This window comes from Mus caroli, chromosome 1 (assembly GCF_900094665.2).
Source record: "Mus caroli chromosome 1, CAROLI_EIJ_v1.1, whole genome shotgun sequence".
Lineage (NCBI taxonomy): Eukaryota > Metazoa > Chordata > Mammalia > Rodentia > Muridae > Mus > Mus caroli.
In genome coordinates, this window is record NC_034570.1 from 68,622,282 (window position 1) to 68,633,140 (window position 10,859).

At 50.5% G+C, this 10,859-nt stretch overlaps 2 protein-coding genes across 5 annotated transcripts in view; one reads left to right on the forward strand and one right to left on the reverse strand.

Moving 5' to 3' along the window:
- Cnppd1 (cyclin Pas1/PHO80 domain containing 1) overlaps positions 1 to 4,204 on the reverse strand; it is a 7,080-nt gene extending 2,876 nt beyond the window's left edge. The window contains exons 1-7 of one of the 3 annotated variants that reach the window (XM_021163419.2): positions 4,118 to 4,204; positions 3,544 to 4,035; positions 2,899 to 2,986; positions 2,381 to 2,489; positions 1,344 to 1,425; positions 1,082 to 1,202; positions 869 to 997 (exon numbers count right to left, since the gene is read on the reverse strand). In XM_021163419.2, coding sequence (XP_021019078.1) covers positions 869 to 997; positions 1,082 to 1,202; positions 1,344 to 1,425; positions 2,381 to 2,489; positions 2,899 to 2,967 — 510 coding nt within the window. In that variant the 5' untranslated portion in view covers positions 2,968 to 2,986; positions 3,544 to 4,035; positions 4,118 to 4,204. The other 2 variants (XM_021161894.2, XM_021162678.2) reach the window with 2 other exon arrangements.
- Positions 4,205 to 4,237: 33 nt separating this feature from the next.
- Retreg2 (reticulophagy regulator family member 2) lies at positions 4,238 to 9,383 on the forward strand. 2 transcript variants are annotated; one of them, XM_021160912.2, is made up of 10 exons: positions 4,238 to 4,603; positions 4,850 to 4,956; positions 5,407 to 5,437; positions 5,786 to 5,921; positions 6,106 to 6,190; positions 6,444 to 6,587; positions 6,743 to 6,837; positions 7,158 to 7,293; positions 7,909 to 8,198; positions 8,310 to 9,383. In XM_021160912.2, the coding sequence occupies exons 1-10, from the start codon at positions 4,338 to 4,340 to the stop codon at positions 8,532 to 8,534; spliced, it is 1,515 nt and encodes a 504-aa protein (XP_021016571.1). In that variant the 5' UTR covers positions 4,238 to 4,337; the 3' UTR covers positions 8,535 to 9,383. The 2 variants fall into 2 exon arrangements, with proteins under 2 accessions (XP_021016571.1, XP_021015748.1); XM_021160089.2 differs by having other exon boundaries at positions 7,909 to 9,383.
- Positions 9,384 to 10,859: the final 1,476 nt, after the last annotated feature.

The following is a 10,859-nucleotide window of genomic DNA, read 5'->3' on the forward strand; positions in this document are numbered from 1 at the left end:
CACTCGGGAGGCAGAGGCAGGCGGATTTCTGAGTTCAAGGCCAGCCTGGTCTACAAAGTGAGCTCCAGGACAGCCAGAGCTATAAAGAGAAATGAGAAACCCTGTCTCGAAAAACCAAAAAAAAAAAAAAAAAAGATTGGTGGCTATCTCAGTAAGTAAACACCTTGTATGTAAGCATGAGAAACTGAGATTTCCCCAGAACCCATGTAAAAGAAATGGACATGGCAGCACACACTTATAATCCCAACAGAACCAAAGACAAGCAGATCCCCAGGACTCACTGGTCTGCCAGCCTAACCTACTCCGTGAGTCCCAGGCTAAATAAAGAGACTCAAAAAGCAAGGTAGACAAGTCCTCAGGAGGGGCTGGTAAGATGGCTCAGAGGTTAAGAGCACTGACTGCTCTTCCAAAGGTCCCGAGTTCAGATCCCAGCAACCACATGGTGACTCACAACCACCCATAAGGAGATCTAACGTCCTCTTCTGGAGTGTTTGAAGACAGCTACAGTATACTTACACATAATAAATAAATAAATCTTTAAAAAAAAAAAACAAAAAACAAGTCCTCAGGAAAACACTCAAGGTTATCTGGTACACAGAGAGAGAGGGAGAGAGAGAAAGAGAGAAGGGGAGAGGGAGAGAGAATGAACAAGAACAGAAAGCTGAGAGAGAACAAAGAACGAAGGAACATAAAGACAGATGAGAAGCCGAGTAGCAGTGTTGCACACCTTTAATCCCAGCACTTGAGAGGATCTCTGAATTCAAGGCCAACCTAGTTTACAGAGAGAGTTTTAGGACAGTCAGGGCTACACAGTAGAGAAACCCTGTCTGGAAACAAAACAAAGGCAGATGAGAGAAGACTCACTCACCATGGCACTCAGGAAGCTCCTTTCCAAGGCATTGAGGGTGGCCACGGCGACTCCCCCAGCTGCTCCCCATTCATCATTGAAGACCTCCTCTTCCTCCCCTTCATCATAAAGGTATTTACTGGCCACCATCTGCAGAGAAGCCAGGAATCGGCATCAGCTGAGTTCATACCTGGTGCCTGGCTCACCGAGAAGATAAAGGGAGCGAGTACTTACCATGGAGATCAGAAACAAATCAGAAGACGACACGTGCTGCAGATAATCTGGGTTTCGGTGCCGGAGCCGCTCAATGTACACCAGAGCTAACATCATAGCACAAGGGGAGATACAAGCCTCTCTGGGAGGTAGAAAGGATTGGTAATTAAACCCAAGAGTCCTTCAGTTCTTCAGACTCTCAAGATGCTCATCACACTTTCTCTTAAGAGACAAAAACATCCCACAAGCCCGTCTCATTTTATCCCCTTGATCCCAGGCTCACCGGGACACGTGGGCTACATATTTTTTCTGGAGTCGGCGAATAGGACTGGGTGCTGCCTTCTGAAGAAGTTCCACAGTAATGTCTGCAAGGAGATAGAGGAGCAGAATAAGCAACTGCAACATATACGGTTGTCCCCACTACTGTCAGGGAAGACTTAGGTCTGAGGCCCTGGGGACAGGACTGCCACAAAAAACTAGAAACCAAATTCTGCTACAACAGGAGGGAAGGCATGACGAAACACACCTGTAATCCCAAAACTCAAGACATAAGGCAGGGGGATTACTACAAGGTGGAGGCCATCCAGACCTCTACAGTGAGTTTCAGGCTTCTGGGATCTACGCAGTAAGACACTATCTCAACCCTTCAGGCCTCGATTTCCCCACTATACCCCACCCCCAAATTCTAAGTGGATGAAAGCCCACCCTAAGGTTGATCCTCAGCTTTTTCTAGCAGAAAGGGTTGTTTTTCTTTTTTTAAGATTTATTTATATGAGTACACTGTAGCTGTCTTCAGACACACCACAGGAGGGCATCCGATCCCACTACATGTGGTTGCTGAGACTTGAACTCAGGTCCTTTGAAAGAGCAGTCAGTGCACTTAACGGCTGAGCCATCTCTCCAGCCCAACACTTGTTTTTCTATTAAGTTACTCATGTTTCTCTTTCCCCAATGTTTACTTGAGAAGTGTGCCTTATTTACTTGAGAAACATGTAACATGTATACTTAGAAAACTAAATTTCTGCCCTATAAATCACAAGGGGCAGCCGAACTTGGGCTATAGCTCTGTGGTAGAATGCCTGCAGAGCATACACAAAGCCCTAAAAATAAGTGACTACAATTTATGAGCTGTTTTTACTCATGTGGGCTAAAAGAATTTGAAACGTGGCCTGCATTGTCAAACCAAGTACCAACCAAGCTAGTTATAATGAGACACAGTGCAGCTCAGAGAGCAAACCTCCAGGCATTTGGGTGACTATGAGAACCCAGTCCTCCAAGTTTCCACTTGCTCAGTCACACACACACACACACCAGTCTAACCTGCCATAGGGCTGGAGAGCTCCTCCAGGCTGCAGTCTGTCTCCAAGTCCCAGCCATAATAGAGTCTCCTTCGGATTCGAGCACTTAGCTTTTGGTGTCCAGGAAGGACCTGAAACAGGGCCAGGAGTAGTGGAGGGTGAAGGGCAGGGAAGGTTTGGTGGAAATCCTGGGTACTGCCCCGGGCCTATACTCTACCCAGCCCAGAGTTCCCAAGATCATTTGTTAATGGCAGCCTAGTCTTGTCCACAGGGGGAGAAAGACAATAAGCCCGCTTCTGCCATCACTGAAGGCTCCCAATAGAAGACTAGACAACTAGAAACCAGATGGGACCCCAGTCTAATCACTAGCAGTTCCCCTCTTATAACCTGAGGCTTTGCCTTCAGGCCCAAGCGGCATTGCTCTCAACAATCGCCCACTCCAGGGCATAACAAGTAAGAGAGCTCCCATTCCGCTCCGGTCTGGAGGAGAATGCCTGGGAGTTCTGACTCCCAGAGGCAGAGAACAGGCGGACCTCTCACCATGAAGTCTTGGAAACCGGTGAGGGAGAAGGCGCCTTCTTCGTCCAGTAGGAGCCCAGTCAGGTCCATCGCACTATCAGCCGCCACCCTGCAAAGGTGGAGGGAAAGGGAAGAAATCGTAAGTGACCCCCAGAGCCGTCCTCACCCGTTGGCCCACCTCTCCCGAAAGGGCCACCGCCCGACTGCGCGCAGCCTCCTCCCTTCTCGCAGGCGGCCGTGGGACGCCTCTTCCTGTTCCGCGTGCTACTGGGCCTCCGGGCGCCCGACGACAGGCGCGGCGCTCACCAGGCGAACCAGGAGGTACGAGGGCCAGCAGTGTTCTCAGCCCGTGCCGCGTTCGCTTGGCGTTTATAAGCTGCGGGAGTGAGTGTCACCGACGAGTCTGCGCGCCCGGCAGGAAGTGCCTCCTGCCCTGCCCAACCTGAGAGCTCCGGGTCTCCGGAGCTACGAGCACCGGGGGCTGAATTGTAATACGGTTCCCAGGGGACCGCGACACACCAAGGGTGAACGCGCTGACCAGGCTTTGTGGTCGTGGTACAGATAGTAACGAGCCTAACACAAAGGCAACGCGGCGAGTTGTTTCCTGGGTTTTAGGGAAGACGCACTCAATCAGCAATGCCCAGGAAAGATGAACAAGAAACTTACCAGTGGGAGAACTGTGAACAAGGTGGGAGGGAATCTGTTGAATCTTTATGCCCCTTAGAAGTTTGAAACTGTAAAACTCGAATACATACTGTATTCTGTAGGGTTACTCCAGCAATTAATGATCTCAAAAGATAAAAAGCCTCAATGTACGATGTTAAACAGGTCTCCCCAAAGTAAACAGCGCCTGGATGTTTTATTTCCAAACACGCCTTCCACACAATTTGCGGCTGAGAGATTTTGGGAAGAAAGAGGGCCGACGCTCCAAGAAGGAAGAAGCAACTTTTCGAAGTTGATGAAGCTGCTTTGAAGTCATTAAAGTCACGCGCTGGTGTTTGTTTATCCACCGAGGGGAGGGGACTGGAGGCGAAGAGGGTTGAGTAATGGGGATGGCACCGCCCTTCCCGATCTCAAGCAGATTCTAGTCAAGATCCAGGAGGTCAAGCCCACTGACTCCGGGCAGGGCCTCACTCGACAAAGAGGTCTCCAGCCGCCCTGTAAACACCGGGAGAAGACCTCAGGCCTCGCAGCCTCAACGCCCGCCCCGGATCACCCCTCCAGCACCCTGGAAGCACACCTTCGTGGGTGCAAGATCACGACAGCGGCCACCGCGCACGCGCGGGCGTCCCATCCGGGCTGTTAGGGCACGTCACGTGGCATCGCGCTTCATCACGTGACGCTTGACCGCAGGTTTTTTTGCTCGCCGGGGCGTGCGCCCCCTTCCGTCTGACGCGCCCCCGGCGGCGGCCGCGCAGCCCTGGCTCCTCGCGGGCTCGGGCAGCGGCTGCGGCGCGGTGATGGCGAGCAGCGGTGGCGGTAACACCGGCGCGGGTGGCACCTCGGGGCTGGGCCTGGGCCTGGGGCTGAGCCTCGGCATGGGTGAGGCCACTGGCGACGCGGAGGAGGAGGCGGCCGCAGCCGAGGCAGTGGGACGCTTAGCCACGTCCCTGTGGCTGCGGCTCCGCGGCTGGGAGGCCGTGCTGGCGGCCGCACAGCGACTGCTGGTTTGGGAGAAGCCGCTGCACAGCCTGGTCACGGCGGCCACACTCAACGGCCTCTTCTGGTAACGGCCACGGAGGAGGGGGCGGGGCCGGGCTGCGCGGGAGAGCGGGGGCGGGAGGACCGGGTGCTCCCTCCCTTGGAGGGCTGTCAGCGTCTGGGGCGGTGATCCTGCACCAGGTGGCCCCATTTCTTAGTCTCTTAGTGACTGGGTGAGGCTTAGAGGGCCATCTCCCCATCAATGGATCTCTCTGTGATTTTCGATGGATTTGGGAGCCTCACTCTGGGCTGAGATGCCTGTCTCCCTAAGGTTGTTGTCTTCGTCGTCCCTCCGGCCCTTCTTCCTGCTCAGCATCTCACTTTTGACCTATTTTCTACTGGATCTCTGGCATCCTCGCTTTCTCCCTGACGTTTCAGGTGAGTTTCTTCATTCCATATGCACTGTGTGCACCTGCTCCCCCACCCCCGACCCCCGTGCATCACCCTGCTACTTGAGGGGAGGCACAGCAAGGCCATTTATCTCCGAAGGCATCCTGTATGCCCTTCCATCTTTTTTTTTTTTTAAGAAAATTGCCTGAAATGAGAATTGTTTCTTTTCCAAAAATTAATGTTCTTGTGAGTTTAGTAGTCAAAAGTATATAGCATTTAAAGCTGGGTTCAGAAACAGCATGTCGTACACCTTGTAGTTGGTGGGTGAAGGGAATGCTCTGGACTTCACATAATGGTTCAGGCCTGGAAGCGAGAGACAGAGGGACTACTGAAAAATTGAGAGCAAGAATGTTAAAGAGAGGCAGCTCTTTGTGACTTTGGATCTGTCTCTAAGTGCCTCTTGTATTCTTACCTTACCCCACCCCCTTTTCTCCATAGCACCACCCCCTGAAGAACCACATTCTGACAGGTGAGTATAGGCCACCTTTAGAAGATGCCCAAATGTGGTCTGCTTGCTGTGCTCAGCTCAAAGAGGAGCAGGGCTGTGGCTTGTGCAGCCTTAGGCCCAGTATAATGAAGGGACTTACAGCAAGCAAAAGTATGCCTGGCTCTAGGCTTCTTTGTATGCAAACGCTGTGTTCCTTCTCCCGTGGAGGTAGAGGGTTGAGTACCCTGGGAATTTATATCCCAGGATGAGGATGCCATCCTTTGGGGGAGGTGGGACCTCCAGAGTGACGATCTCATCAGCAGTCTCAAAGTGACTTGAGTGTCTTAGCTGGTTTCTGAGGCTTCCAGGGGTCATGTCATGTCTCCCCAGTGAGGGTGCGGGGTCAGGCGCCCAGCCGCACCTGCTGAGTGTGCCCGAGTTGTGCAGATACCTGGCTGAGAGCTGGCTCACCTTCCAGATTCACCTGCAAGAGCTGTTGCAGTACAAGAGGCAGAATCCAGCTCAGGTAAACCCCATCCTGAAATGGTTGTAGGAGTCAGGGGCTGGGAGAGAGTGACTCGCGCAGTGACTGTTGTAAATTTCCTCAACTGGTTCCCATTTTTTTCCACCACATATAGTTTCTTCCCCTGGTGACTGTGCACATGGTTTAAGCCTAGTGTTCTTCATAGCTCCTGTGCTCTTCTCTGCAGTTCTGTGCTCGAGTCTGTTCTGGCTGTGCTGTGCTAGCTGTGTTGGGACACTATGTTCCAGGGATTATGATTTCCTACATTGTCTGTGAGTGGAGGTCATCCCTGCTATTTCCAAAGCCCTTTCTAGTCTTCTTTCCCTGGGTTGACCCAAAGGAAAGACTGCGTTTTCTTTGTCAGTTACTCACCTGGGAGGAGGATAGTAGATGGGGGAAGAGGGTATCACTGCCTTGGGAAAGGATCCTATCTTTGTTCAGACCTACCTGTTCAGGGGACAGTTTGGATGAAGGCTCCTGAGAAAGTGGCCAACTGAGCTCTGAGTGCACTTTCTTAACCTGTAGTGCTGAGTATCCTGCTGTGGCCCCTGGTGGTTTATCATGAGTTGATCCAGAGGATGTATACTCGCCTGGAGCCCTTGCTCATGCAGCTGGACTACAGCATGAAAGCTGAAGCTGATGCCCTGCACCACAAACATGACAAGAGAAGTAAGGGATTCTCTTAACCTGGGTGGGGAGAGGCAGGGAGAGCCTGTAGTGTATGGCTCATGGTGTGTCCTGGAATTGAAATCATTTCTACTTCCTTAGCCATATTTGTCACCACCGTTATCTCTGCTCATTATTGCCTGATTGCCCTTCTCTAGAGCGCCAAGGGAAGAGTGCACCCCCAGCAGGAGATGAGCCACTGGCGGAAACAGAGAGTGAAAGCGAGGCAGAGTTGGCTGGCTTCTCTCCAGTGGTGAGGTCCAGGGAAGATGGGGTGTCAAATAGAAGGCTAAGGGAAGCTGGGTATTGTAATGCACACATGTAATCCTATTTGAGAGGAGGAAGCAGAAGGATCAAGAATTCAAAACCAGCCTGGTTTTCGTTATGAGCTTGAGATCAGCCTGGGCCACATAAGACCTCCTATGTCCAAAAAAAAAAAAAAATGAAAAAGGCAAAGGGGGCAAGAATGTGTCTGCTTTAGAGCTACCAGTTCTCAAGTAGTTGGGAACCAGAAGGCTTGGGGGTAAAGTGTGCTTATCCCAGTATGTTGGATTCATCCTGGTTCTCCTGCAGGTGGATGTGAAGAAAACAGCCCTGGCCTTGGCTATTACAGACTCTGAGCTGTCAGATGAGGAGGCCTCTATCTTAGAGAGCGGCGGTTTCTCTGTATCTCGGGCCACCACTCCACAACTGACAGATGTTTCTGAAGGTATGAGCAGTCTTTTGCCTCTCTTTTATCTTCCTGATCCCCAATACTGGGTTGTTGACAGCTGTGTTCTCTGAGTTCCAAAAATGCTTCCTGAATTCCTGTATTCTCTAATTCTACCCTAAGCTCCCAAGAACCTTAGTTCCATGCTCTTGCTTTGCTTTGTAGTATTTTTAGATCTTTTTATTTTATGTGTATGAGTATTTGGCCTGCATAATGTGTTCACACCATATGCATGCCTGGTGCCTGCAGAAGTCAGAAGAGGGCATCTGATCCCCTGGAACTGGAGTTGCAGTTGGTTGTGAGCCACCATATGGGTGCTGGGAATTGAACCTGGGTCCTCTGCAGGAACAGCAAGTGCTCTTAACCACTAAGCCATCTCTTCAGCTCTGCTTTGCTTTTTGAGAAAGGCTCTTAGTCTAGGCTTGCTTTGAACTCTCTTTGTAGCAGAAGATGACCTGAACTCCTGGTCCCTCCTCCCTACACCTTCCAAATGCTGGGATTACAATAGATATGTGCCACAGGGCCTGGCTTCCCAAGTTATGCACATGAACTTACTGACTTTTGTGGCCAGTTAGAGAAAACAGCTCATTCTTATAACCCTTTATCTCTGCACAGATTTGGACCAGCAGAGCCTGCCAAGTGAGCCAGAAGAGGCTCTGAACCGAGAACTGGGGGACGGGGAAGAGACAGAGCTGGCCTCTCCTGAAGACCTGCTAAGTGCGCCTCCAGCCCTCTCAAAGCAAGCTCTGGATACAGAAGAGGAGGGAGCTGCAGACAAGGAAACCTTGCTTCAGCTCTCATCCCCTCTTCACTTTGTGAATACGCACTTCAATGGGGCAGGGTCCCCCCAAGATGGAGTGAAATGCCCTCCTGGTGGACCAGTGAAGACCCTGAGCCCAGAGGCAGTGAGTGGTGACCTAATGGCTCCATCCAGCACCCTCTCACCCCAACTTTGCCTTGCTGAAAGTGGTCCAGTTACCCCCCTCTCTCCCTCTGTGCTCCCATCCCTTCCCCAGGACTCACCTCAACCCCTGGCTGCTCCTGAGGAGGAAGAGGCACTCACAACTGAGGACTTTGAGTTGCTGGATCAGGGGGAGCTGGAGCAACTGAATGCAGAGCTGGGCTTGGGACCAGAGATGCCCCCAAAGCCCCCTGATGTTCTGCCTCCTCCTCCCCTGGGGGCAGACAGCCATTCCCTGGTACAGTCAGACCAAGAGGCTCATGCAGAGGTTGAGCCATGAGCCATGGCAGAATGAGCTGCAGGCATACATTAGGGCTTCCTAACTAGGCATGTCACATTTTCTCCTCTCCCTGTCACTCTGGGGAGAGGCACTATGTGGAAAAGCTGGCTGTCAGATGGAAGCCAGCCCACTCTGCCTGCCTGCCTGCCTGCCTGCTGTCCTGGGAACTGGTATAGTACCTGTGCCTAGGATTGGTTTTATGTCTGTAAATACTTTTCCATTTGGGTTAGTGGATGTGATGAAGGCTAGGGGCACCCTTCCGTAGCCTGCAGTTGCTTCCCTGCCTCATCCCTTGTCATTCTACTGTGTCCTAAGCCCTGGTGGTCTACCTTTTCTTTTTCTTCTATCCTCAGGGACCTGTGCTGCTCCACCCTCGTGTCCCACTTGGTTGTTTAGTTGAGGCACTTTATAATTTTCTCTACTGTCCCACACTCCTGTTGGCTTTATTTCCCTGCTGTGTCCTGTCCTTTGCAGCGTGACCCCCTCTCTTTGCCAACTCCCCCTTCCCACAGGCACTGGCCAAGTTTTAGGGCAGGTTCTCTTCTGAGGAAACTGGGTGGTGTCAGGCCAGCGGTGCTGTGCTTGGGTCACTGTCGCCTTGAACCTACACTGTACCCTTGCCCAGTTCAGCACTCATAATGCAGGACGGCAGGGCCCTAGCACTTCGTCAGCACTGAGGGTGCCATGCTCTCTTCCCTTTTGGAGGTGAGGGACTTCCCTTCTGTATTAGGGGAGGAGAACAGAACCTACTCGTCTGGACCACAGTTGAGACTCCCTGCTAGGGTCTAAAGTGGATAGTAATATCTGTGTAGGTGTTAACTGGAAAAATAAACCGTTGATTGGCTAGAACTGCTGCCTGTCTGCCTGCTTGTCTCACTGTGAGCCACCTCCCGTACTGCACTCTGTCCCCTCCTCACCCAGCACTGCCTCTCTTGGCTATTTTCCTTGTAAACAGCCAGAGGCAGGGATTATCCTGACAACCCTACCTGCTTCTCGGTCATACGAAGTGAGATTTAGCATGTGTGAATACACTACATGCAGGAGGAAATTGCCTTGTCTTCCCAGTCAGTGGAGCATGGAGTCATGATAACCGCTTCCTACTGCGTGCCTTTAATATCATTTCTATAAGTCACGTATCTACATGCTCACAACTCAATTGTCTAGTAGGCCCACTAACCAGCAGTGGTTATATAAGTTGGTTAAATATTTATATAAACTGGTTAAAGGCCAAGAGACTAAAGTAGTATCCAAGATTTTTTTAAAGTATATGTTCTTGGCACCATTCTTATTTATTTATTTATTTATTTATTTATTTATTTATTTATTTCAGAGACAGGATCTCTTCGTGTAGTTATGACTGGCCTGAAATACAGATCTGCCTGCCTCTGCCTCCAGAGTGCTGGGATTAAAGGTGTGCACCACCCCCTAGCTTATCTATGTGATTTTTATATACTAGTGTTTAACATGGGGCTGTTCATCAACTTTTAAAATGAATTGTCTTACTGCTGAACAATAGTAGCTCTCATTTATAATCCAAGCACTTGTGGGGCTGAGGCAGGGAGATTGAGAGCTTCAGGCTGGCCTGGTTTACTGAGAAGACATTATCTCAAAAGCCCACCACAATTAAAATAATTACTATCAATTCCATTTTTAAAAGTACAGCTTAATTTCCTGAGGGCCACACAGGCTGAATGAATGGAGCCATGATTCAAGCCCAGTGAGTGATGCCAGCAAACACTGGAAGCTCCTGTCCAGTGGTGGGCACAGGCAGGAAGAAGCCTGGAACTGGAAAAACCAAACCAGCATCCTAACTTTGTGGAAAGTGGACTCTTGGCTGCCCTTCTGCTTTGGTGAACAGCACAGAACAGAGTAAATAGTTTGCTTAGTGAGTCCCGTCCTCAACCTTTAGCTTCGGGTACAATGTAGCATGCTAATTGTCTTTGAAGATGACGTCTATACAGGTGTATCCTGATGTAGCCCAGAAATAAGAGACATTTCTTCGGTTTGAGAGACAATCAGCATTAAGTGAGGCCTGCTTCTATGCTGTGGCAGGAACATGAGCTAATGCAGAGATTTCCGTTTCTGAAGAACTGAAACCCTGTAGCTGGATCAAAATATCAAAGTAGGTCAGTAGTCTGTGTTCCCCCTTCACATTTACCATTATCTGATGGTTTCTGCAGGTTTTGTTGGTGATAATTTTCACTATCAGATGTCTTAACCAGTTTGTGCTCACCAATGAAAAGCCTGAGAAGAAAAGCTTTTCCAGAGTAAAAGAAAAATGAGCAGAAATGTGAAACCCATTATTAGGACACACACACACACACA